At 39.9% G+C, this 28,000-nt stretch overlaps 2 protein-coding genes and 1 long non-coding RNA gene across 5 annotated transcripts; 2 read left to right on the top strand and 1 right to left on the bottom strand.

Moving 5' to 3' along the window:
- Positions 1–4: 4 nt before the first annotated feature.
- Positions 5–5,830, top strand: LOC111245085 (dual specificity mitogen-activated protein kinase kinase 4-like). Of its 2 annotated transcripts, none has more exons than XM_086981447.1 (5): positions 5–159; positions 2,456–2,555; positions 3,566–4,076; positions 4,555–4,622; positions 5,190–5,830. In XM_086981447.1, the coding sequence occupies exons 1-5, from the start codon at positions 123–125 to the stop codon at positions 5,536–5,538; spliced, it is 1,065 nt and encodes a 354-aa protein (XP_086837573.1). In that variant the 5' UTR covers positions 5–122; the 3' UTR covers positions 5,539–5,830. The 2 variants fall into 2 exon arrangements, with proteins under 2 accessions (XP_086837573.1, XP_022648636.1); XM_022792901.2 differs by having other exon boundaries at positions 7–159; positions 4,495–4,622.
- Positions 3,188–11,464, bottom strand: LOC147757930 (uncharacterized). Its single transcript, XR_015322157.1, has 3 exons — positions 10,463–11,464; positions 9,858–10,258; positions 3,188–3,311 (listed from the first exon to the last, which is right to left on the bottom strand). It is a non-coding gene; the product is annotated as an uncharacterized LOC147757930 (long non-coding RNA).
- Positions 11,465–13,184: 1,720 nt separating this feature from the next.
- Positions 13,185–27,896, top strand: LOC111245087 (epidermal retinol dehydrogenase 2-like). 2 transcript variants are annotated; one of them, XM_022792909.2, is made up of 5 exons: positions 13,185–13,844; positions 16,043–16,248; positions 23,574–23,742; positions 23,990–24,182; positions 26,842–27,896. In XM_022792909.2, the coding sequence occupies exons 1-5, from the start codon at positions 13,535–13,537 to the stop codon at positions 26,933–26,935; spliced, it is 972 nt and encodes a 323-aa protein (XP_022648644.1). In that variant the 5' UTR covers positions 13,185–13,534; the 3' UTR covers positions 26,936–27,896. The 2 variants fall into 2 exon arrangements, with proteins under 2 accessions (XP_022648644.1, XP_086837588.1); XM_086981462.1 differs by lacking the exon at positions 26,842–27,896 and adding an exon at positions 25,398–26,226 and having other exon boundaries at positions 13,188–13,844.
- Positions 27,897–28,000: the final 104 nt, after the last annotated feature.

The raw sequence follows: 28,000 nt of genomic DNA, 5'->3' as shown, positions 1-28,000 counted from the left end.
ACAGGCGAAATCAGGTCTATGACAAGGGTCTAGTTGTGCGCTGGCAGTTATTCCCGCTGGATCGGTTCATACTCGCGTCGACCGTCTGCATTGACCTCGTCGACCATGACCAAAACACAAAGATGTCGTTCGACGGCCAACAAAGCGATGGACAGAAAAGTGAGTTTCGTCTTTTTCACTTTCTCCAAAACTGGTCGACTGTTCAGGGTCGCCGAAGCGACCTGTATTCGCTGTTGTGCGAGGCCAAAGACTGCATCGAGGCTAGAGGAAGCGTTTGATCCCGGCTGCTTCGGTGCTTAGAGGCGCGAAAAGCGACCTAGAAAATAAGCTGCCATCAGAACTTTTGACAGATTTAGTCAATCCATATTCTAGTGCTTGTGCGTAGCGATGCGGGAACAGGGTTCGGGTTGCAATAGCTAGATGTCGTCATTATGCTGTTGGTGTAATAAAAAAAGAAAAGCCTTTTCGTACGTTGCAAGGATGATGATCAATATGTTCGCGGGGATTACAGCCAACAAACAAGCCCAGAAAGAAGTTTTCCTTGTGGCAGCTCGCGCCCACTTCATTCCGGCGCTTGGCCATTCGCAAGAGCGCTCGGTGTTCCCATAATCTCCCTTGCCGTCGCATCTCGAGACACATTTAAATGTTGACTGTCATTGTCATAAAACAGACAATCAACACACAGTTGATTCAAGTAGAGACGACCGAAGAGAAAATGCATTGAAAGATAAATCGGAATGTCTTGCATCGTACTTGCATTACTAGTACTGCTCTATTGGGGGTAGTTATGGTAGTAGCGATGCCAATTTGTCCAGCGGTACGGAGTAACAACCAATCCATGGGATAGAACCCCCAGACCATACACTGCACTGAATACAGAATAATATATCTTAGCAAATTTATGTAACTGTCAGCTCATGATGACGACAACGATGATATTGGTGACAAATTAACCAAGGATGCGCACTCCGGTTCTGAAGAACAAAGTACAGTCTCATAGTTCTTTATATAATTTCGACGTATTGTTAAATGCTATTTGTTGACTTTATGCGTTATCTTGTTTGTCTAACGAGACACCTGCTACAGTCTTTTCTGTGATTGTTAAAAGAAATGTGTTTGGGAATACTTTTCGTTCCAGGCCGCTTTATTCAGATGTTTTCGTTTCAACAGCACGATGAATATGTTATGGGGCAGACGTTTGTAGTTTACTAATAAAATAAATTCATATATATACATCATATATAAGTATATATATAGTTCATCCTCTTCGGAAATTCTAAGAGCTCTACGGCCGTTTTTAAAGCTAAGTTTTACATAGCAATTGATTTTTGATTTTTTTTTTTTTGATAGTAGATGGTGGCTATAGATCAGTTCAATCTTACATAAGAAAACCGTTAAATATTACATCTACTGTGTAACAGACCTGATAATAGTTTTAGCGCTATTTAAGAGACGCTGAAGAGTGGTAACTCAGATTAATTTTTCGAAATTTTAGCAATATATGTATGCACGAACAAGCAGGAAACTAGAACGAAATTATCACGTAACACAATCTTTTGGACTATCCCGAGTACATAGGCGTGTGTCTGTATAGGTGCTAAGCGCCGCACCACGCCATCGTACCATTTTGTAGTACTCGCTGGTCAGTCTGGTGATGACCGGTTCTTTGAATCTAGCCGTTGGTTTTATTGAAGCCCGTGTTTTAGACATTTTAGCCCCGTTTTGAGTATATAAACATTATGAAACATATAAACATTTTTCTAAAACGGTAGCACAGCAACCACCATTTAAAATTATATAAAGCTAAAGAAACATGTAAGCCCTCAAAGTAGCTTCAAAGCTCAAAAGGGGCTTTGTAGGCCGAACATTATGTCACAGATCATCCAAGAAGCTTTTGAACTACCGGTCCTATAAACCAGACATTTCCTCACTATACTGTTTCTGGGCTAGCTGTAGTTAGAACCTGTTTTTATCGTCGTAAGTTGGACATTATTATACTGCTACCATTCGATGGAAAGATTTTTCACAGCGGTCTGGTGTTTTTCTTTAGCATCTTGTCGTTTTTGGATCTATTGATATATCAGTACACCTCATGCCGTATCAAAATCTCGTCAAATTTTGCCAAGTGCTTAGAATTACGCTTATATAAAAATATTATCAACAGTATTTTCTTCAGAACTTTTAATCTCAATTGTAAAATCGGCTTTCATTTTATGAGAAACAGTACAACATCTTTCCTTAAAGCGCTCAGGACCAAATTCCAAAACGCCATTGTCTATAAGTAACTATTCGAACGGAGAACATTTGTAGAATGGCTGTTATAATAACAGTAATTTAAGTATTTTACATTTCTTTATCTATGCTGCGAGTGAGACTGCTTAAAAGAAAATTAACAAAAAATATAATACTTTGCACTAACCCTATGTCCTACTAATTATTCTTATCATTCATGCAGTGAATCGTCGAGAACAACTTCGACTTTCGTTCGGCAGCGGCCGCACTCGGGAAAGGCCGCGGGCAGAAATGTTTCCTGCGACAACAACCATTGTTACACAGTAAGAGTATTTCATTACCACTCTTCTACTGTTTGCACGGGAGGAAACTGGGGCCACATGGGTTGGGATTATTTGACCCAACCGTTGAAAAAAATCGTTGTGATGAGAGAAAAAAATATATCAGCGTGTTCACCACAAAATCCTTGTCTTTTGGTCAAATAAAACTTACATTAGCATAACGTTCATTTTCGGGAACACATTCAGTAAGTGCACCGCTGTCATTGCCCAATATAGCTACTAAAAGTGGGCTTATATGGATCACTGCTGATTCTATACGGAATAGTCAAAGAGAGCGATTTAAGCGCTCAGATATAGCTGTTATAGCTATTAGTTTAATATTTGCTTTAGTCTAATTATATTTGTAGAAGGAGTAGATATTGATAGCCAACTGATATTGATAGCATTTGGACGGTTCAGTTGTTCTGACATGATTTTAATCGACGGCAAAAGGGATCTGTATCAGCGGAATCAGAGCTACAAATGTCTTTGTTCGTGAGAATAGCAGGTGATTTACGGGATTGCTTAAAGTAAAATTGATAATGGTAGAAAAGCCATCGACCGCATTGCCAACTGTCCGATACGTTCATGTTCATTGCCTTTGCAAACTTGTATATAACTGACCTTACCTTACCTTAAATAGGGTACAGTCTTGCATGATTTCTGTGTATCGGACGATGTGCCCCAGCTACGCGAATCGTACCAAATTTTTTGACCCATGTGCATTTCAAAAATTCAGAACGTTCGAGAGCCTTATTCCTGAAAAACATCGTTCTCTTATTAGATGAGACGTAGGTATAGCCTATTAGCCCCTGTTCCGTTTAGCTTTATTATTCTCTACTTATTTATATATGATCCATGCCAATGTTGCACTCAAAACCGTATAAAATCATATTTCAAGCAGTTTAGTGCTTTCTATAATCCCTTGAGCAATAACACTTGCGCCACTGTTTGAACAACTCATCAGTTTATTTACATCTTATGATTGGATTAACGGAATTTGTTTACTGCAGGGATGCGATGTCTCATCAATGGCTACCTACACAGCCCGCGGGTTCGGGCACTCTTCGTCTCTCACCTGCCGTTGAATTTGGTGCTACCGCAGAAGATCTGAAGGATCTCGGAGAGATTGGCGCCGGAAATTTCGGTTGCGTCAATCGAATGAAGCACAAAAGCGGCCTTGAAATGGCTGTTAAACGAATCCGGATGACGATAGATGAACAGGGCCAAAAAAAGCTCAACACCGAGCTAGATATTGTCATGAAAAATGATAACGATTTTACCTATATAGTGCAGTTTTATGGGACGCTGTTTCGAGAAGGCGACTGCTGGATCTGTATGGAGTTGATGGATACCTCATTGCACGAGCTTTACCGGCGTGTGTTCAGTCGGGGACAGCGTATGCCAGAGGAAGTGCTTGCCCAAGTAGCGTACAGTACAGTCAAAGCCCTAGCTTACCTTAAAGGCACGCTTCAAATGATCCACCGAGATATTAAGCCTAGCAATATTTTGCTCAATCGAAAGGTACAGACAATTGACGAACACTGAGTACGTCTTTTTCTTTAAGTGTCGTACGCCATTTTTACGGGTCCTAATTTGATACAGCTCAAAGTCACTAGTTAAAGTCAATCTTAGTAGTGCTTTACATATTAAATGCAGAAATCAACAAAGAAAGCGATACCGTACGTTTAATTTTTTCTAGATCAGCTTGACTGGTGAAATACAACGTTTGACGCGAAGTATTCCATGCTATTTGTACGTTTGACTCCGGTATACAGAGTGCTACCTAATAATTACGGGTTGTAATTAATATCTCTGTTTATAAAAAAAATGCCGCAAGTTATATTTTCTATCGTGCTTACGTTTTCCAAATTTTTTTTCTGTACCACTTTTCCCTACCGCTTTCTCGGATTTCTCGAAAATTGCCCGCTGCTGTGAATAGGGAGAAATTAAAATGTGCGATTTTGGTATTTCGGGCCGTCTAATTGACTCGATTGCGAAGACGCGCGACGCTGGCTGCCAGGCCTACATGGCCCCAGAACGAATAGACCCCACGAAAGCTGCCCACGGGTAAGTTCTGCTTATTTATATTCACTCCAAGATATCTCTTATTTGTATTGTGCGTGCTACTATGTGATACATAGAAACAGCTATTGTTGGAACTTGTTTTTTTTTAAATCATATCTATTAAAATTTCTAGTAGTACGCAGACAGTGGCAGAAATTGTATAAAAAAAAAAGATGCCATTTTAATTGCATCAACAACGTGATAGTTTGAGCACTTGATCAAGCTTCTGGTTGAAAGAAAATGACGATTAAGCAGCCGAATATTTTACAACAAATGAAATTTAACTCAAATTCAATGAAAATCATAAAACTGTTTCCCGATTTATATCTTCTTGTCATGTCAATGATATTCGCTAGCTGCTCAGGCAATTTAAGACGATTATGACTGTGTGGGCAGATATTTGTATAAAAATGGACGGCCTCTGAAAATTAACGTTTTTACAGTTTTAATGCCTTCTCAATTTCGAGTGTTTCTTTAAAGCGTTTATAAATCTTTTATATGAAGGGTACAAAAAACTTGTCTGTTGGCCGCTATCTTGTTCATGAAAAATGTCTCCTTTCTTTCTACTAGGTATGACGTGCGATCAGACGTTTGGAGTTTGGGCATCACGTTGATCGAGGTCTCGCTTGGCCGTTTCCCCTACCCGGAGTTCAAGACTGTCTTTGAACAGCTCAATTGCGTGGTATCGGGCGATCCGCCACGTCTGCGCGACAGTGACGGCTTCAGCCCGCATTATACGAACTTTGTTAATCAGTGTCTGATACGAGACTTCGAGCACCGGCCAAAATACGATGCGTTATTGCTCACACCACTGTTGGCCAATTTGCGCAGGGATACGGAAGTAGTGGCGCGATTTCTCAACACCGTTCTACCCCCGCCCCCACCACTTCCGCCCAAACCTCCACAACTTCAACAATAACAGCAGCAGCAGCAGCAGCAAATGCTCACCAACGAAGCTAGGGAGTTAGGGCTGTTCTAGTGCCGTTCAGGCGCGTGGACTGCCCCCAAAAAATCGGGGCATTCTGCCGTACTCAGGTGCACAAGCCAAGATGAGTATAAAAAGGGGGCGGGTATTGTCGATAATAACGAAAACGAAATGACGACGATGATGATAAAGAACATTAAGATGACCATGTAATTATATTATTAATAATATAATTTCTATTAATTAATTTGAATGAAATTAAATTAAGATAAAACGACAAACTAAATATGGCGTGTGTTTATTTCAAATATACAGAAGCGCATACGATGTCCGTAAAAAGAACGTCGTATTTATGATGGCTATATATGAGAGGCTTTCGTGCGATTTAAATTAGATGTACATTTTCTGTGCCCCTTGGACAGACTTGACAATGTATCAGAATATTTCCGAGTAATCCGCAGTTACCCTAAAACTTGGTTAAAAATAAAATAAACTTAAACAAGAATAAGGTTTTCAGTGCAGCAAGGCCTAGTCTGTGAGTATGGGGGGTGGAGATGTAGAGACCACAGAAGATGGATTTTTTTGCAAAAAACGAGTATTACCGTGTGAGCCGGTGCAGTATCGTCGTGAACATTTCATGACCTGTTATATGATATCAAGATAGACAAATTTCCCATAGTCGAAGAGGACGATGAAAAGTTACTCTGTTTTTAAGCTGGATCTTTTGACGTTATTCAGTTAAGGTTTGTCATCAAAGTAATAGTCAGACGATTGTACTTTTGCCCCTTTTGCACATGTATAGCTACGCCTCGTCATCTGTAACGCGTTACGGCAAATCCGATTTTCGAATACGCTCAAGTTATCCTGAGCTAGTTGTTCACAGGTTCGCATTTGCTCGAAATTTAGCTGTTTCGATACAAACTTGGCTTTAAGTCTTCTCGCTTTCAAATAAAAGGTCTGTTAAAACTTATGGTGAATTGACTTATGCAAATGCTTGGATGGGATGATTTGGAGAAGTTGCGCAAACTTTTCAAGGATGTAGGTGTTCTATCGATCCTTTCTTACCCAGTAATGCGTTTCAACACGTTCTCGCATTCCGTTACAAACTCTAATAAAACTAAACTCAGTACAAAAACACAGTCTAAATCCACTGTAGTTATCGTACAAAGAAAACTAGCTAGCTTTCCTTTATTTCACAGACAAAAGAGCTCGATATGTTCGATTCCAGACGATAAGGTCCCTGTTACTTCTGTACGTAAACCATTCATATGATACCCTTATTTGTTGTGGGTTCCTATGTGAATATGCAGAACTCTTCAGCTTTGTGTGAGCATAATTTGCGCAATATTATTTTGCATACAAAAGTTTGTTCGCTTTAATGTTTATTCTTCTATCGAAGATATATGACTAAGTGTCATATATGACTAAGCTAAAAATCATACAATTACAGTAGTTTCTTACAAGCGAAAACGTAAAAAATAATCAATTTAGGCTTAGGAAAAGGATTATAAGGTCTTCCGTTTTGAGTTCTGTTTAGTAACAGCAGAGAATTTTATTGTAGCTGTAACTAAAGCCTCCTTTTAAATTTTCACTATTGGTTCGTCCCTGTAGTCCTGAAACCAGTAGTTGTTGTATGTAAATATTGCATTTGAATTAAAACGACATAGCGCCAAAGCGTATTTGTTAGCTATCAAACCCGCTAACGTAAATGCTACGTGACGGATCAATCGAATGACTGAATTCGACACTCCGTGACCACGTCCACTAGAGATGTTGTGGCACGCATATTATACCTTTCAGAATTTTATTTTCATATAAGAGCACATGTTGTTTAATGTAGATAACTGATAAAAGAAGCTGACTTTACACTTTAACGTTCTAAAAGCATTGATTGAGAAGCTTCTCTCCTCTACAACCTTTAGAGGCGCAAATGTTCAGCATTAACATCCGTAAATAATGATGACATTTTGCCAGATATCCTTTTAAGTCATCAATTGATTTTCGCTGTTCTTGTTTGATAGCGTTCTATTGGATTTGCGGTCATACCGGATGCATCTTTTTGCCGAAGGGATTCGCACACATCACAACGTACAGGTCTGAATTACCATGCCACGACTTCGCTCTGCCAATGTTGCGTACTAATAATGATGTAAAAATCTATCTATGCGTGTCTACCTAGCAATAGTTAATAATGTTTTTAGGGTCTTCTGCTGATATGTGCATTCGATGTTGTTTGGAGCATCAAGGTTTTATCATTACTAAAAATAACCCTTTATTTACTGCACCAAAAGTAATGCTACACCAGTCTCGTTGCAATTTTGTAGACAAGAATTTCCAATCAAGGAACCTCTTTCATTCATTCTGATACTAAAATATTTTGTAACGCTTCAAGCTCGAAACTATTTTTTTTTCTTAGAAGAATTCTGTTAGTTCCTATAGAAAATAATTGTTGTTTCGCGGTTCCTGTTAAGGTAAAACTTGAACGTTCATATAAACACTGAATTACATCTGCCTCGTTCTGCCAAAGTATTTTGGCATCGGTCTCCGAGACGGGATAGTCGTTTCATATCACTATACCCCATTACAATAGAAAAAATTATAAATATTTATTTTTCGAGGTAACTGAAACTATGTGGTTCTTCTCGTTCCAGTTTCTAAAAATACGTCAAGACTGGATATCGTTCACGCACCTTTCTGTTGCATGTATATGTAAAGAAAGCGCTTTTAATAGAATGAATTACACACAAAAAAAATAGGTTTCTGTAAGGACTCTATTCTTACAATCAGACGTTTTGAATCAACTTTGACGATGATACTAATCCACCCCTCTCTGTCGTGTCGGGGCTCGTTCAGAATGGTTGCTCATCTTTGCTAATGTACGCTACGCCTTTACAAAACAACCTTTCGAATGAAAGATCACTTTGCTGTAGAAGACGCTGCACGGTGACATAAGGAAGGTGACACGCTCTTATAAAGGTAGACATTTTCTGTTTCGAAGAACGGTGCATTCAACTACAGTTATAAAATTGATAATGTCTCTCGTCCAGCCACCTTAGTTCCACTAATTCCTTATTTTTGTGAATAAAAATATTTAAGTAACAGTGCTATGTAAATAAACGTCTTAGCTACAAAACACTTAGGTGTGCAGATGTCAGCCCGGCTCGACTATCTGCGACCTTTAGGTTTTTTGCTATTGAAATATTCGGATGTAGCTACTGGTTTGTACAATGCCTGATCTTATTGAAATTGTCATCCTGTTTTCGAGTATGGTCACCTACTTCAAGAGACATTTAAACTGATTTATAACGTCGTACGGCACTTCTTGCCGGCAGTTAGTGGTTCGGCCCGGAACAATAACATAGTGACTGCAGAGGTTTATCTATGGACAACTGATGGACAAGTCGGATACGCCAGAGCGAACGTTCGGCAAGCCATGATATGGGTAACCATAGCGCTGACGTCGCTGTAAGCAACAAATCAATGTAATATAGGAGTTGGGTCCGTAGAGTACGAAGTCGAGGCTAAAACATGGACGATTCCATTGACGGACGTCGAGAGAATAATAAGGGCTTCGCGCGATGTCGCTTCTCGAGAGATACCTTTAATGATCAATTGACTAGCCGCTACACGGCTAGGAAAGTCACAGCTGTGTGGTACCATAGAGTGTTGACGACCTGAAATACGCGACGCTGTCTTCTAGAATGTATGCAGTGTGGTGCATACACATGTGAAGGTAATACATAATATATACATTTCTATGGCCACCTACCCAATAGCACCCGATGGATATCTACTTGCGAATCGCGGTTTGTCGAGCTCATTTATTGCCTTTTTCAAACCGTAACTCTTCTGGCTGTTAGCGGTCGGCGTCGACCGCAGGCTCGAATACTCTAAGCCTCTGAGGCACTTATGTATACGTTCAAGTTTGAGTGGTTGACTGATGATTAACGAATAACGATTATAGATAAGCTTTCAGAATGCGCCGTTACAAACTGAACTGAAAAGCAAAATCACTTTAAATGCAGGAAACAGTAATAATAGGTATAATAATGACGATTTGGCTAATAATTTAGAGACTCATAGCTAGAATCTAGCCGCTGCATTTATAAACCCTGATAACTCTGTAGTTGTCTCGGATTCGACGCCGTTCAAACTCAAACGAGTTGAAGAAAGATCACTAATCCGTAACAAATTAGATAGACAGGGGCAACTTTTTTTTAAATATCGTGGCTAGATTGATGTCAAAAGGATGATAAAATCGATTTTAATAGAATCGATATACGACCGCGAATTTCCTCTAAAAAGCCACTAACCTCTAGCTAGTCAGGCAAGGACAGCTTTGTGGACGCACACACATACGGTCATTTTTATTTCATATACATATAAACATACACTTATATGCAGTGCTCTGTATTAGGTATGGTGATTTTTTAACAGTAATTCACAACTTCATTACTTGCTGTGAGCCAACAGTCACATGTTGAATAGTTCCGATGGAGATGGATGGAAATTGTAGTACGCATTTGTTGGACATCTACAGACTACAGATAACTTGCGTCGTCCACTTTGAAAACTCACGGAACCATGTTTTGTCTGGTGTTTACGACGTCAATGAGTTTCCTTTTTTGCTTCGATACACCCCTTGAGGCAACAGTAGCAAGTGACTAGAAGCGCTCCCACGTTCAAAGGCAATAGCCGGAACTCTGACAGGAAACTGGAAAGTGGAGGCATGTCTTTTATTGTTCTCTATTAAGAAATTGTCTCCGCTACAGCGTGTCCTTACGTTGTTGCATACAGCTCTTGGTAGCTAATAACGCTATAATCGTCATCATTGCCTTTTATGCGATCTTAACTAATAATTAATGCCATAGAGCAGAAACAAAAAGCGATCGGAACACAGGCTGGGTTGTGCCCTAACCTTGGTTCATAATTTTTCTGTTGCTGTAATCAAGCAGATGTCCTTGTGATACATCATCGTCAAAACCCCTTCTATCGGCGTCACGGCAATCTATGAGCTGATTTCGAAACTCAGTACGCGTCGGTGGCCACACGATGGACAGCTGAGGATCCAGCTTTTTCAAAAGAAGAACACGTGTCCCCGATTTGAATCAAACAAAAAGGTCTTGTCATAAGCAACTTATGCGCAAAGCAAGACAAAATATACAGTAGTTAAAGAAAATGAATAAGCATAGTGACGTGTGAAATGCAAACTACAAACAAGGAAACACGTCAGTTAACTTCCGTTATCGTCTGTTTGTGACCATGTTTATATACTAGACAAAAAGCGGTTATCCGAGTTCGCGTTGATTTATAACACAGTATAGCTAAACGATACAACTGTAAACAGCGTACGAAATAACTAGTAGCTAGTTATGTAACGCGAGATTCTATAGGCTTTCAATATATACAGCGCCGACTGGTTAGACGCTCATCAAACGGAGACAGGACAACAGGATTTACCTGAGATAACAGTACTTGATTTTTAACACGAGGTAAAAGTTTCTTTTCTAAATTCCTTCGTAGAGCGCTTTTCTGATAATTTCCTTAAAGAAAGATGTCCAAACAACCTGCTCACGTTTCTCTAATTATCACTGCTAATCACGATGTATGTTTCATTAGTACTACAAATCCGTGAAAGATGTTCAAAGTAGGCATAACAACTATACACATACACATATTTTACTTAACTATTGTAATTACTGTGTGCTACAGAGCACTTTTATCTGATAAAATCGCAGCTAACGCTAACATAGAAAATGTTTTTGTTATTCTGATTCTGGTTAATTACTTTGGAATTTCTGGAAATTACCACAGCTAAATCATTGTGTAGTAAACTAACTAAATTACCATACAGTTGGATGCGTTTAAACTTATTTAGTCTTTCTTTTTCAGAGTTTTCTGCTTCTATAGCGCTATCGATGAAGGATTTCAAACACGAATCGACTGATACCATCAGAGGTGCGTGTTTCCAGCATAGCCAGACGTAGATGGCACGCGTATATTTTACGTTATTATGGATAATAAAAGTGCTCAACCCATATGGGATTTCATAGGAGTCAAATACAAATCTAACAGGATTTAGGAACAGGGCTGCCTGCATCTTAATAACATGACCTTCAATAACTAACACAAAGTCCTTCTGCACCAATTTTACAGCCGTTATACGCACAGTTTCTTTAAAGTGTCCTTCATGTGTCAAATTTACCTATTATATATAATATCAAAGAGCAAGTTGTTAATTATCCTGAGAATGCCTCCAGAAAAACGTTCTTTCATTGAGATATATTTCTTCCACTGTGTGAGTTAAGGTAGATCCATATGTGGTATTCACTTGCGTTAGGGCTAGCGAAATGTAAGCGAAGGAGTAAGCTAAATTGATCAATTGTCGAAAGTTGCCTGTTCCACGAGCAGACGATTAAATTTAAATGTAATTTTTATCGCTTAGTTTTGACTGAAAGGTCTATAGAAACACGCCGATAGAACTCGCGGCTAAAGATTCAATTTTGTTGGTGGCAAACGTAGGTAACTCATGCTATTGTTATTATGAATGCTATTATTTTATATAGTAACATAACGAAAAGTAAACTAATAATTTGAAATCATAATTTTTTTTAATGTGGTATCATCTAGCCGAACAATGGCTTTTTACCACAAGAACAATTATATTCTGGTGTTTAACTAGTAGCGAATTATGCATGGGAAATTACATTTGACAAAGAACTCGGGCATATTTATAGATATAGTGAACTGTATTCGTTACAACACGGTCTGTAGTTCTATCAAGCACAACTGTCGTTTAATGTTTTAATAAGCCGACACACTCATCTAGCGATTGGCAAAAGCAAGAACTTTTATCGCACATACCGCCATTTTTATATACATGTATATATATATGATGTGTGTGTGTGTACAAAGTGAAAGAGCGTAGTGACTGTACGCATCGTTCGTTTGCAAGTACTTTTGCTTGTTTAGGGAAATTTCAGCAATTGCATGGCGGTCCCACTACGGTCTCAGCAGAGTAGCTGGCTATGACCAGCAATCGGCTGTTTCTGGTCGCGCTATCACAGTCGACAACATCCATCGCTGAGTGGAAAGCGTGATCTTCTCGCAATGAACAATGATGCTGGCTTTCCCTGCTTGCTGACAAGCCTGTAGCTATTGTTGTATGATCAGCTGCGTTCTCTAGCGAGAAGTCCAATATCAGGCAAGCTATCAATGAACGCTGAGCGTTTGGCCAGCCGTCCAGCTCCTTTAGACCGATATAACTAGCAGTGCTATCGAGCTGCCAATTACCAGACAAGCCATGGACATGTAGCTACCGTCAGCTTCAAGTTTTAAAGGTTACTGCCTGCTGCAGCTGACGTCTGCGACGTAACAGCGCTAGGAAGCAACCAGCCATGACGACGATGATACAAGGGAAGAACATCATCTCCTGGCAAAGATTTGTGTGTGCTCTACTATCAGTGCTTGATCCACTATACAACTGTTATTACGTGCTGCTACTGCTGCAGCAGCTGCTGTATTGTGGTCCGCTTTCTCCCCCAGTCGTGTTTGAGCATTTCCACCGTCAATTCCCTTCTCTCCCACGACGGCGGCGACGGCACCCGCAGTCGTCGGGTAGGCTGGAGCGCTACTCTATCGACGCAGTACCCACTCCGGAGTAACGACGTCGAGCGACCACGGAGTCGACAAAGGGATATCGAATACCGCTTACTTCGTGGGCTATCAGCATCATTACTATTGCTGCCTCGACGTTGACATTCGATTGTTCACGTAATTGGTCGGTCAGTGATCACTTAACAGCGCTCTGTGGCAGTAAGGTGGACTTTTATGAAGACCACTTTGTCTGGTTCCAACGACATTTGACCAGCTACAGTCGAGTATAGAACCTCTTCTTAAGAGCTCAAGGTGCTCTTGCGATTAGAGTTTCTCAGAGTCGCAACGTATTCGGTGCATTTTACGCGAAGTAAAGCAACTGGTCTCGTAAGCGATGTCAGCTAGCGGGTTTGTTCCCCAGCCTCTAAGGGGTCCCTCGGAAGATCAGAGCGTCGTGATGTCGATTGTACGCTTTTTCACCAACCTAGCAATGATTTTCTATTATATTCTTGAGGCGTGCGTACTAATGTTTGTGCCCTCGAAGTTCCGTATAAAGAGTATCAAGGATGAAGTGGTTCTAGTGACGGGCGCTGGCTCGGGAATCGGAAGACTGATGGCGATTAAATTCGCCGGCTTAGGGGCTAAGGTGGTTTGTTGGGATATTAGCAAGGACACCATGGAAGAGACTGCTAATGATATAAAAAGTAAGAGCATTTTATTATTTCTAGTGTTGTTCGTTTGTATCGCCATGGCAACTTAGCACCTTCGACAATTATTTGGTTTTTTTATAGGAAACGATGCATTTACTAACACATATACAATGTCTATCTAGAGATCCAGAAGTATGTACTGTTGGTTCAGCAAGAGCTCATACTAATTTTAAAGGGTAAAAAGTCCTTTGTACATTATAATAGGATCGGTGGGCAGTTCGATAGCACCGCTTTTCTCGAGAACCCCAACTGTTCCTAAGACAACCAAAGTCTCGATAAGAAATTTTTTTTTCAAAAAAAAATTTAAGGAAAGATCGGCGTCTTTTTTTAGTGATAGAGATCCCACTGTTCCCTCTAGTTGTCACATTAAGGTCTTCTATTCACCATTGTAAAGCTGAGTACGTGCTCCAATCAGTCTGCTCAAGGAATTATTTGGACACTGATTACAATACCCGTATAGCTAACGTCGTTTACTGAAAGCCACTGTGTTAAAACAAAGCTTAGCTGCGGCCAATATTGCTTCAAATAGATTATCTAGAGGTTAAATTAAGTACGTCAGCTGCTAAAGTGAAGTATTATTATCCCGTGTAATAGATTTCATCTATATATGGATGATCTTAGTACTATCATACTTCCAGTTAAGTACTTCGAAGAACATAATCATGCTCCTATTTGCCCTGATTAGTTGGAAACTGAATACGATTTGATAACCAGTAGTTGGCAATCCGTGCAGTTGGCGATTTTTTCGACCTAACGGACGCCCTCTAAATATCAAGGTCCTTAACAGCTAGTTAACATTGTTGCACCTGTTTCCAAAATTATTGAAGATAGAAAAAATTGTGCTTTATTTTTACAGTTAGATCTACATACACATTCATCAATGGTTGGGTATTTCCTAAGTAAATGCTTAGAGCATCAATAGTAATCATAATTAAATAATTACATAAGGTACTGAATAACTGCGCATGACTATAGTAATTTGCAACATGTCTTAATAAATACTACTAAGATCTATATCAAGGAACTGAAGAATAATATCAATCAGTGTACCCAGCACAGATACAATTGTATAGTAACACCTTTGAATAATCCATACGGCACAATTCGGTGGGCGTAGACAGTCATGTCAAGAAAGCGATTCTTGCCGCAATAGGACTTGGCTTGAAACGTTTAGTTCTACTTTCGGATCAAAGATCTTATCAGAGAAAAACCTTACTGTCTGGCTGCATTACTTATATCGAAAAATATATACTTATTAACTCATTGTAAAGTCTGACCACCAACAAATAAGCAAAAAGTTTAATCTTAACCCTCAACATAATTACCAATATCTGTTAATGATTATCACAATTACTGTTGTCATTGTGCCAAAGGTTTATCCAGAAAAAAATTGACGGTTTTCAGAAGACCGTACAAAGATTGGCCGCATACTTTGATTGTAATAACTGCAGCTGGATATTTGCTGAAAGATATATATGTGTGTGTGTGTACTGAAGGAACGATTCGTAGATTGTCCAGCAGGTCCTAAAGAAGAAACATGGCAGGCTGCGTGGCAAAGAGGAAACAACCTGTAGTCGAAGTGACGATATACGTATGTCTGTGCGTCCGTGGCGACCCAAAAACGTTCTCTAATGGCAGTTTTTGGTAGTCATAGTTTACCACTATTGCTTCGCATTGCAACAACTCGCGAGCCGTGTGTAGGAGCACCATTTCGATATCAATAAAAGCTCAATGTAAATGATGTTGAATTTTGTTGAATTACGAAAAAAGGAAGACCAACAGGGAAAATAGTAAAGATAATAAAGGGGTAGGAGAGCATTAGAAAGTTATGAGGCGTATTTCTTCTAATTGAAACTTTCCTTTTTGTCTCCTCATTTTTTTCTTTCTTGTTCCTCTTAATTAGATAGTGTAATAATTTTAAAATGGTTTGCCATAGTGCCTTTGGGTACGCTTTCTTGGCGATGCGTGTGATCCGTGGCGCTGTAAGTACATAGAGTACGCTGATTTAGCAGCTCGTTTTAATAAATCTGTCTAGTGTAGCGTATTTCGTTTTTCTGATTTAGAGCATAACACAAACAGCTACTATTTACTTGTTTATTCAAAATGTAGTGTATGATCACTCGTTTGATGAGGCTGCTAGTCTAAAGGTGAAGGTCTAGTGCTGGACGCGATTGATGTTTGTTATATTTCAGATCGAGGCGGTATTGCATACTCTTACGTGTGCAACGTAGCCGATCGTCAAGTCGTCTACGCCCTTTCCGACAAAGTTCGCCAGGAAGTTGGAAAAGTGTCTATTATTGTTAACAATGCAGGCATTGTCACCGGAAAACGCCTATTGGACATTCCTGATGACAGCATCGAAAAAACCTTTAATATTAATGTCCTAGCTCACTATTGGGTTCGTACATCTGCTATGTATTTACTACGAAAGTGTCTAGCTTTTTAGAAATCTGTGTAAAGCACGTGAGTAACTCATATTATCGCAAATTAGAAATCTGTGTAAAGCACGTGAGTAACTCATATTATCGCAAATAGAATTTATAGGTTTGAGATTTTTAAACTGGGCATGCTATTGCCTAGGTAGATGGTGTATTTGACACAGACAGGTTTCGCCAAGAGATCCCCAACTTTGGCGTCCACTATGGCTACAACCATCTTGTCTATAGATACACAAGCAATTTAAGTGCTATCTTCCAATTAAATGTGCTTTAGACTAAATGAAGAATTATAATTATTCATCCTTTCTTGATATTCAGTTTATTGCAATTATTACGTGCAGTATTAAACGTGCATGCCGAAAGAGGTAGAATAGAGAAGACAATAGAACATGAGACTGCTAACCGTTAGCCTTAGCAATTTTCAGCTAGCAACTGATCGAGGTCCGTACGAGCTCGAAAAGCTGGTTAAAGGGAAAGCTAATTTGTTATTTATTTGTTATTATTATGTGCGATTTTTTAGTCACTCGTTTGATTAGAATGTTACCGACTATATAGATATATATACATATTGAATGCTCTCTGTATTATTTCTCGTAGTCGACTGTTATTACTCATGCGGTTTTTTTGGGTAAGGAAGAAACCACTAAAGCTTAAACGTCCCGTAACAATGTATCACTGTCCAAAAAATCAAACGTATCACTGCTAATCTGCACAGAAATTTGATGGGATCTTTTCAAAAATGAAGCACTCAAGTGCTGTAGTAAGTCCATAGTTGAAAGTTTTTATGAATGTGTAATATTTTAGGCGAGATTGAGCCTGTAAAGTTTACCAACTGTGGTCAGAAATTTTTGTTCTCCATCGGTATCATTTCAAGAAAGACATGTACGGAATTCGCATAACCCACTCTTTTAAACAAAACTAATAGAATAATTAACGTCCATTATTCATGGCTACATACGACTGCGAAATATACAGGTGTTACAATACTTATTTGATTTTTTTAATTTTTAAATTTAAAATAATAAACTATACATGAAATACTCAACGAACGGATCCGTGTGGCGGTATTTTCTGACCGTTTATAAAGAGGTGCTATGACGCCATCAACACTATGACGGATTGTTGGCCCCAGCATTGTTGCAGAAGTAAATTCGAATATATGTATAACTCCATTCGCTATGTGCCTATTACGTAGTCCATTTTGCCTTTCTGTTGGTTTCAGGCATGGCCTGCCAGTTCCATTAATTTCGCAGTTGGCTTAGGAGGCAAAGACGTATAAACATTTTTGACTTAAGTATGCCTGCTAATATTGATGCTCTTAGTTGCTCCGTTATTAGTTATTAAAGCTAGCACCGATATATTTAACATACAAATACATCAGTACATTAAAATGAGGAGCGCCTAAATACAAGAAGTTTCCAAGTATTAATATATCTATGTCAAAAGGGTCTTTCGATGAGGCCAATTGAACATCGCACCCCCACTTTAATGGCGTACCACACTTTTTTGAGATGACACTCACCGCGGTATAGAGCTGGCTGGATTCTGGTTTAGTACTTTTGCCGTCTGTACGTGTAGTCGATTGTACTGTAACGTTTTTGCGTATTCAGCTCAAAAAAGATGAGTGCAAAATCTTAGCGAGAGTATACAGAAGTTTCATTGCTAGAACGTCCAACAAAGCCTCGTTTGTATCTAGCTAAGTATTTTATCTCAAATTCGCTGATCTCATGTGTCAAGGCCATTTACATATACGTACATCTGTCTATATGACACAAAACCTGTATGAATGTTGTGAAGCGCTACTTTGTCATGTTACTATCTATATAGTAAATCAGCATATAGAAATATTCTGTAGGCATTAAATGGTCTACGATGTAAATACTTTTCATTTTTTAGAGTTTGATACGTATCAAGAGCACCACTATTGATACAGAGAATGATTTCCTTTACCACTTAGCCAAAATGACCCAATTTCCAAAGTCTTTTTAATACTTTCGTCTGCCAGTTTCCTTCTGGCCCGACACTTCGATGGTCAGCTGGATGGTCCCCCATTTGTATTATCGAAGTGGCAGACGCAAAGCAACTCAATATATCATCTTCTTATACACGAAAAAAGCAGGATGTATTCCTATTCGATATAATTTGCGTCTACGTTTTTCGTTATGCATAAAGAAGTCTTCCAGCACGCAAATTCTCCCTGGTACTACTTTTTTTGTATATATAATACAGTAATTTTTTATTGTGGCATTCTTTGTGAGGTAATTTACTTCGCTGGCTCAGTCACAATTTACCGCCACCGCCGCCATAGTGGCACAACAATCGAGACATTGCCAAGTCGTTTTTTCGTCGTCGTCTTCTTCTGAACAGCTCGAAAGGATCAAATGATCGAGCTGCGCCTATCTGGCTGTTTTGCCGTCGCTCCTATTGCGAGCCGAAAATATATTTTTCGATAATCGAGTACTTGATGATGCCGGCGGTCGGTTTTTGTCGACTTCGCGTACTAAAGGCATCTGTGCGCACACTTATAAGCGTAATGGCGACCACAAGTCATTGCCCTATCGTCCGTACAACGCAGTGTCAATACACGGCCCCAGCCTCTACGAGTAAGCTTGGAATGGCCAAGTCCTAAGCGGAGAACGGAGGCTCTACACTGATAAGTTCAGACGAGACGAAATATGAGCACACTGAGAAGGTTGCTTTGCTCCTGAAGACATAAAAAAGAACACGCTACGATGAACATAATAACCAGTTGACTGATTACCGGCGCTATCCTAGTCGGTCAATGCAGTGATGGTGGCGAACTCAAGCGTATTTGTACGGTTTCGTCAGGTTGATCGATCAATCACGCGCTTGAGAAAACAACGTCAGACAGACTTGTCGAGACGTCAAGTAGAGATTGAATGAGTAATAGTAAAAATAAACGCTTGTTGTCAAGATTGGCCGGACATTTTCTTGCACGTATTTTTTGTACATTAATGAACTTCCACCCGGTACACGGGCAACCCCTGAACGCTGTCCATTTTCATAAAATTCTTTTTTTGATAACGCATATGTCCACTAAAAGATTCCAGGGCGCTACTAATAACAGTTCAAATAACCGAGAAAACCTGCTTCTCAGTTTGTTGTCTCCAAAAACGTTGTTGATTGTGCCAGCTGTCTATTGACCCAATTCGACAAGACTAATTCAATTAATTTGTTGCCGGTGTTGCGCAGGCTTAGCGAGCTCGATGAAGCTCTCCCTTCGTCAATGGTGATTTATTCAGTGATCTGCGACCCATTTGACTGCGTTGTACGTTTTACCGTCTTCTGTGCAGTTCATGCTGTCATCATCGATTAGCCCCCTCAGAATTTCTCTGCCCTTGAAGGACACGAAGGATCTCTTCTAGTTTAATGACCAGTTTCGTCTAATGGTTATATAAAATAGGGCCTCTCTGCCGTCGACTTGCCAGACACTCAGCACATGACACACTAATGACTAAAATAAGCCTAAGATCTTCTTGCCCGGACTATTTTTATGCACATCTGTTAAATAATTGTGCATTAAAATACATTAGTTAATGTCAAATTATATCAACAAAGAAAGAACGGGAAACATATACAGAATGATAATTCTACTGTACTCGTGAAGATATTCGCATAACACAATATGTAATAGAAGAATGAAATCTTTCGCCGCCGCTGGTTGTACGGTTTTCTTCGTGTATTTATGTGAACGAAATTAGATCTAAGCTTTGTGGCTCCATAATACCAAATATTATGTAAAATTTGACATTTTCATTGGGTTTAGGTTCCGGAAATGATAAATGACACATCGTCAGTCTGCCTTCGATTTCGTTTCACTTCGTATCTCTGCCAGTGATCGGTTTTGCCTAATCCATTACCATTTGACTTATATTCATTAGATTGATTTATGCTTAGATGTTTATGCGTGATCGCTTGTTCTGACCAAACAGGAGTTACTAAATATCTATACTCTTTGTTTGATCGCAAGCATTATTTTGTTCTGTCAAGAATGAATACCGCTTCTTCATACTTACAAAAAAGATCGCCTGGAAACAAATTTGAAAATGTCATGCTTCACCATTCGATGACTCCTCAGAACTCTTGGATATATCTTGTAAAATCGGGACACATGCTATGCAGATATGCCTCCCTCAGAGTGCTACTAGTTAAGTGGCAAAGTCACGAAAAAAACACTGCGAGTACAGTAGAAAAAATATAAGTAAAAAAAAAAAGGGTTAAAAAGCTTCTTATTAATGGAAAATTCTGTGAAATAGAGGTCAGAGCAAATGACTCAAATATTATCTTGGAATGAGTGCGACGATACGTTTGTTTTATGGACGTAGAAGGGTGTGTCAACAAAACACCAGCCGCAACCAATGCAACTAGACAACAGATACTAAAACAAAGAAAAATGCAGCGCCTTCTTTCACAGATACTTAGGACAGTTGCCCAAGCTGGAATCGTAATACCAAGATCGATCTTTAAGCACCGAAATCTGAAAGTTGAGACGTCGTCGAATCGCGATCGCACAATAGTTTGGAAATAGATAGTATTCGTTTGCTTCATTGAATAACCTGCTTATCCTGTATTGAGTTCTTCACTTAACGCTAGCAACACATGATACTACGAATAGCAAGTAGTAGATCAGGCTTGCTCAAACTCTCTGTAATACTTACTATCAGATATGGGAGCATCCAGCGCGTTGCGGGTCATTGATACAAAACTGATCGTCGTGGAGATATGACTTGAAGGAAGACAATGACGATACCGGCCAAGCGGCCAAGTCGAGGGATTAGCGCAGCAGGTAGAGGAATAACTAACTTAGAGAAGGTGGAGGTGGTTGGCGAGGACAGAGGAGCGTGTTATAGCGAGATCATCAAATTGTGATACTTCAATCAGCGCACAAGTGTAACACCCGTTGTACACTTTACAGCCTTGATAACAACGTCTGTATCCGATAGAATGACCGAAGAGCGTAGCAGGAGTGTGTCTGAGTGACTCGCAATCAATGCGAGCTGATTTTATAGTAGAAGCATCTACCGGACGCAACCCGCATCTGCATCAGACAACTCAATAGGCTCCTTACCCGCTTGCAATCAGAATATTTTCTATGTACGTACACCATGCAGGAACTGCTTGCGTTTAGGCATCGGATCCGCGGAATTGTCTTAATCGGCCATTGTGTAAGCCATTGAAAGCAAACGTCCGCATTGGCCATGTCAACGGTGCTGTGACACACAAACTTGTTCACTTCTCCGCAGCTAAACGGATCAGCCAGACGACAGTCGGATACACGCCATTTATCATCATTTCATTTTCGACGAATATATTTCAACCGTAAACAGCTGCTGACATGATACTACAATCGTTAAAATGTTAAAAAAACTGTAGAGAACGCATATAGAAACTTCCGACGGAGATAATCGTTTTACAGATTCGGGACCGGTCGAGATAGTCTCTCCAGCTTGGAGAAGGGCGAAGTCAGAAAATAGGTCACTGATATCTGCACCCACAACGTCGTGAATTTAATATTAAATTTATTGGAAAAATATCGTGGTTGACATGGCTTCCGCAAACTATTTTGTCAAAGGAAATCTTCATTGCATACAAGTGCCTGCTTGCCAGCATATGACGTACAAACTGACAGTCCGATTGTTGGATTGCTCAGTGTTTACGTTTTATACTGCAGGCGTGTAAACATGAATAATAATAATCTGTGTTTAAAACTTTGTATTTTTGGATTTTCTCAGTCCCCGTTTTCTATGAGGCCTTATGGCTTTCACCGACAAGTAGGTCGTAGCGGCCTACAATAGGTGGCAGTGTGCTGTTTATTCTAGAAACGGTTCACCGTTGACGACTACAGCTCCGCATACTCCTTCAATCTCTTTCAATTAATTAGGTTAATGTATCGCAGATACGATGGAAATATTCGAACGTTGGGCATCACTCAACGGTCTACTATGCAACGTTGTTGATACTGCCGCCGCTGCCGTGTTTGGGGTATTGGAAATTCAACTGCAACTTTCTTTGCCTCGAATTTCCACAACACAAATATCGGTGGCGAGAGCCTCCGGCAAAAATTCAGAGGAAGACAGGTCCTCCTGTCCTCTTCTGTGAATCGTGTCTTCCGATGCTTTGTAGTTGTTTTGACTATTCCTTGCGAGCTGATAAGCGAAGCAAGCTAAAGCTCCGAATCGTGCACAACGCTGGTAAATCTGGTCGCCGAAAAGTACATTCAAAACAGGCTGTTACCTTAATCGGGAGCGTGATTTTCTGAGGGGGCCATTGTATCTAGCGCACACCTAGTAAAACCATGGTGAAGAATTTCACGTCCAGTACTGCCTTTAAGCATCGCTTCAGACAGCTGGCTCTCCCTGCATTAAACAAACTTTCGCCTTCGTCCGATTTCGAACTTAAACTACCTCGCATGGCTCTAAGCTTAACACATATCATTGTGCAATGGGTAACGTATTAATCTGCCAAATCCAAATACTTGCAGTGATTGAGGTTTTGACCCTGGTGTAGGGACACTTCGTATCGTAATGATTAGTGCTTTAAGCAATGGGCGTGTAACGTAAACAAGTTTGACCGGCAAACACGTTATCATTACACCATCATGGAGGGCGTCTGGAGCGCTTTCCACGTCCTAGCCATTTACTATAGCTGATTTCGACATTTGAGCCTACCCTTCAGTACAGATGAAAGCACATATGCTAAAAACGAACACAGTAAGCTGCATCAACGACGAGGCCACCGAACTGATAGTACGTCGTTATCAGCTCTTAAAATGACACGAATTTCTGGCGTACTGATTTGCGGATCGTTGTATTATACCCTAGGCTGGTTGTATTACTGAGACACCTCTTCTATTATGTGCGTGTTCTGGTCAAGCATGGAAGGCAATGCTATTTTTGTATTTGCAACAGACGAATAAACAAAATTAACGAGAACACTAGACTAAGGCAGCAATGATAGAGGATCCGAAGCCGCAAATATAACGAGGCACTATGTTATTGCAGGCAACATTTTCAAATTTAAATATTAAAATTAATGCAATTCGCACAAGTTTAGAATAAACTGCTATAATAAGTTTTCGTTGAGAAGGCATACACGTGAGATTTTCAGGTTCAACTGCAAAAAGTTTCTTTGTAAAAGTTATGTTGATAATAAGTGCTGATTACTTGATTTGATCGTTCATTTCTAACTCTGTACGTAAGAAAATAGATGGTTTGGTAACTTATTGAATATCATTGCTTTTGGTAAAAATGAACATTTTTACCAGGTTGTCAAGGCATTCTTACCCGACATGCAATCTTCTAACCATGGACATATCGTTTCGATTGCGTCACTTGCCGGTCAAGTCGGTGTGAATCGGCTCACTGACTACTGCGGCTCGAAGTACGGAGCTGTTGGATTTGCCGAGGCTCTCGCTCTTGAACTCTATCAGGAAGGTGCGCCACCCACGTTCAAATAAGTATATGTCAATTATATCCGTGTACATTACCCACCTGTTAAGCGATTTCGAGGGGCAAAGTCATTAAATGCACCTGTATATACTCTTAGTGTAACGATAGTAAGGTGTATTTTTCAAAGAGAAATGGAAAATGTACATCGAATCATCTGAAATTTCTGTTGCTCGTTGTTTCGGTACCCCGTCAATCTCGTTATAACGCTTGTATTGGCGATGTTTTTTACTAGGCTATACTGGCATTAAAACGACGATTGTCTGCCCCTACTTCATCAATACTGGAATGTTTCACGGAGCCACTGGTGGGGCCTTTTCGTTTCTCGACCCCGATTATGTTGCGTCTTCGGTTGTCAAAGGGGTTCTCCTCAACAAGGACATCGTTATTATACCAGGACATGTGGCGCCTCTTATCGCACTTAGGCAGTACGTAGTTTTGCTCGCTGATTTCGTACTACTTCCGAATAACTTATTATTAACGAAGCGACGAAGCTAAGAAAAGTTTCAGGTTTTGTCGACTGACGTCACAGCTCTATACTGTTTCCGGCAACATCCCAGTTGAAGGCCTGCTGAGGATTTTTCATACACCACATTAAATATTCTCAAAGCGGACATACGGATGTAATTGTGATCCATATTAGCTTTCTCTATAATTTTTACGGCGCACTCAGAACGGGGTACGATGCTAGTTCGTGACTGTCCCTTGATAGCTTGAGCAATAACCTGATGATCCCTAGTTAACTACTGTGTGTGTTTGCTAAAGCTAACCCTTTAGATAATGATTTTCTATTCAGTAAAAAGGCCTGCCTAACCTGCAGACCGCTGCATGCGCCTTATAAACTCGGAAATCCAAACTTTAACTGGCATCTTTCTTTTCCACTTTACTGCCGTTATTTCAAGTTTGGTAAACTCAAAAAAAGGACGCAGCGATTGGCAGGAATCAAATAAGGTAAATATAAAGTACAAATCAATCTTGCTCGTGAAACATTGGAGTAGTTGGAGCCCGTTTTCGTCGTTGCATGGTGATGGGACGAATTTACTTTCTCTTACTGTATGTCACATCCGTTCTAATAACACTCAATACATATCATAATTATACACAGTTGTATATATATATTTCTGTGCACTGTGGCAAGGATCCACTGGGTGATCCAAGAGGAAACCTCAAAAGACAAGAATTTTACGTCCGCCATTAGATATTCGACGATGGCTGGCTTCCAGCATGAAGCGAAGTCTGTCCATACCCGGACTCCATCTCTATGACCCAGAATATGGTTTAAAAGCGTTTTGCATTTTCCGCAACTCAAGAGACGCTATATCATAGCGTCATTATGAGCTAACTTCATTGATCTATATAGCGTCTGATACTGCACAGTGACACAAACTAACCCACTAATGTACTCTTTCCCTTTAATTGTCCGCCATAGGTTTCTTTAAGTCACTTGTTTTTATGACCTTTGCAGAATAATATGATGTAAAATAAACAGAACTGTGTCAAGTGTGGGTGTTGCCTTAATAACTTATAAATAGTTGTTCATCCAACTTACTATATGCGTTGTGTGTCCTTGTCTTATTTGGCGTTAATTTAATTAATTAACATTTCTGTAATGGAATTGCATTTTTATGTGCAAACTATTACAGCTGGATCCCGGTCCGTCTACTAAGGTATCTGTGCAAGGAACTGGGCTTAACTGAGGCGATGTTCACTTTCGATCCTGCGTCACGCTTCAAGAAAATTCACTGAAATTGTTGCTCCAATTTTTTCTGATCGACATAAAATGCATCATAGAAATTCTATTGTATAACCAACGATTGACTTAACCCATCAGAGGCCAATCTGTCATTATTTATGTTGTTCATGTAGCCTCTAGGATTTTCCCTTCGGCTTTATGAACAGTTTTTTTTTGCTTTTTTTCGGTACCATATGCGGGCAAGTCCTAATATTTCCCGCCTGAAAGTCGTAGGCAAATTATCCTTTGAGAACAAGCGATGTTTGGTACTCAGTGTCTACACTATCGACGTTATTTTTAGACTAAAATACGATAGTAGAAAAAAGAGAATAATAAAAAAGGAAAGATGTTTATTGTGTCGTAACTTACATAGGGTTAACAGTGTCTGACCTGTTGGTCAGGCTGAGACGACTTCGCCCTGTTTTTTTTGTAGTCAATCAATTGTTAGTCATTGATTGATGTGGAATGTTAAGGCAGCTATGCTAGCGTATAGTAATAAGGTTTTGTAACATTCGTTGTGTTGGCCATTGTCCGCAAAAATTGTCGAGCTATCGCCCAACGATGAATATATAATCGTTTGACCGCTTTCATAACAATGCACATATTGTTGATCAATTAAATATATGTATGTATATATGCTGGATTTCGCTATATGAACAGAGAAGTTGTCCATAGATGCATAACGATACTCAAAGCATTCGAGAAGCAAACACCTAATAAAGCGAACTCAGTCAATTGTATTACTTATGTTATTGTGTAGACACACGTATTTGAGTGGCATATCCGCTTCAAACACTTTAAAGCTAACTAATGACTAAATTGCCTGGCTTTTTCTATTCTTTTACACCCCATTTTCATTTGCGTCTATTTGTACGTAGCACCACGTTATAGTACTTGTTCAGTCGACTCTACATAATTTGTTATGGAAAACGACATACAGGCCTTCATTAGCATTGTTTACGTCTAGATTTTTCGTGCCAAGTGCTCCGCCCGTGGCAGTGGGATACGATGGCTAGATGTCCCGCCTATATCTTTCAAGCACTAAATGTACGTACGTAAAGCAATGAGTGACTCAATACTATATCTGTTTGATTGCTTGCTTCCATCTATGGAGCACCTGCCTGTGTAGCTATGTGCACGTTGATCTGTGCCAAGAGTGATACATGATTCTGCCCGCTGCTGTTTAACTCTAGCCCCACCCACTGACCACTCCGCCTGCGTGGCGGGGCCTAACAGAATACATCGCCTATTAGCGCTTTGCCTTTTTTAACGTTTTCCCTTCCATTTTCCTTTTTTCGTCTGACCTTTCCTTTTCCTTCTTTTACTCTCGCCTCGTGCGCGCTCTCTCCTTGCAGTGTCCTTCCGTACAAGAGTAACCTGCGTTTAGCCGACATGGTTGGTATCAACCGCACAATGCTTACTTATAAAGGAAAGAATTGCCACGTCTAGCCTCTTCTAGCCGTCAGGATGCCGATTATAAGGACGATGATCACGATCACGGCAATATGGATACTGAAAGCTGAGCCCTGCTTCGCTTACGGCCTGCGACGGATAGGCGTTCCGTTTATTCAGCGTCTAAGGGCCACCGCTTGTAACAGTTGGACCCTGCTGCCATAAACAAGAGGTATTGTAAACCGGTGAATCAGTCCCGTTCACACCTGCTCAGTTTTGTACGGAAAGGAAACATGAGTGAGTTAGTCGATCCAGTGGAGTAACGAGCTACAGCTTAAAAGACAGCTATAATAAATATAGCAAAAGTTTCATTTGAAAGCTAAATAGTAGATGTTGACATAGTCACATAGAAATATTTGGAGTTATTCCTCGTCCTGAGTAATCATAGGTAATAATCTATGATACGTTGCGAAAGCTTACATATGATATGATAAATGACTTTTCCGTTCAAAGGCGAGAAATTGATTGTTGTTCGCGGATATTGATGTTCTATTAGATACAACGTCACTTAATTACTGCAGAACAACTCGGTCGTACGATTGAGTACGGTGGCGCCAACCGCGCCTAAAATTATGTTAGATTATGTTGAAACGGAAGCCTTATATGGTCAAGTGTTTTTTTTTGCATTCAGATCTTACCTACTTGTCCGTTTCGGTAAGCGGATTAAAATGGATTCCCTCTTGCCGGTATTTCATTCGAGCTTCGTCTAGCACGCCTTTGAACGATCTGTAGCTATGTAGTGAATGAGGAATGACTCATCTAGAGGTAACTATCAAATATACAATGCAATACAGAAGCCTGATAAATGACGGTAATGTCTTTATTCATCGTTATAGATGCAAACATACACACACACACACAAACACACAGTTACAGAGGAGGTGGTGCTAAAAAGAGTACGTTTACGTCATCTATATGGCACTTAATAAAAATAGTCAAAAAAAACTCACACAACAAATAGACTTTTCTTTCGACTGGGCATTACTTTGTTTCTGTATCAAGATTTAGAACCCTCTGTTTGTAGTAAGAAAATATTATAGATGGCCATAAGAAGTGCATTGC

This window comes from Varroa destructor, unplaced genomic scaffold (assembly GCF_002443255.2).
Source record: "Varroa destructor unplaced genomic scaffold, Vdes_3.0 BEIS01000002.1, whole genome shotgun sequence".
NCBI classification, from domain to species: domain Eukaryota; kingdom Metazoa; phylum Arthropoda; class Arachnida; order Mesostigmata; family Varroidae; genus Varroa; species Varroa destructor.
The sequence above is the reverse complement of the archived record's forward strand: the minus strand, read 5'-3'. Positions and strand labels throughout refer to the sequence as shown.

Coding starts and splice junctions, on each gene's coding strand:
- LOC111245085 (XM_022792901.2), top strand. CDS start 123: ATGTCGTTCGACGGCCAACAAAGCGATGGACAGAAAA. Junction 160..2,455: donor ACAAAGCGATGGACAGAAAA/GTGAGTTTCGTC, acceptor TCATTCATGCAG/TGAATCGTCGAGAACAACTT. Junction 4,077..4,494: donor ATATTTTGCTCAATCGAAAG/GTACAGACAATT, acceptor TGCTGTGAATAG/GGAGAAATTAAAATGTGCGA.
- LOC111245087 (XM_086981462.1), top strand. CDS start 13,535: ATGTCAGCTAGCGGGTTTGTTCCCCAGCCTCTAAGGGGTCCCTCGGAA. Junction 23,743..23,989: donor TCTTGAACTCTATCAGGAAG/GTGCGCCACCCA, acceptor GTTTTTTACTAG/GCTATACTGGCATTAAAACG. Junction 24,183..25,397: donor CCTCTTATCGCACTTAGGCA/GTACGTAGTTTT, acceptor AAACTATTACAG/CTGGATCCCGGTCCGTCTAC.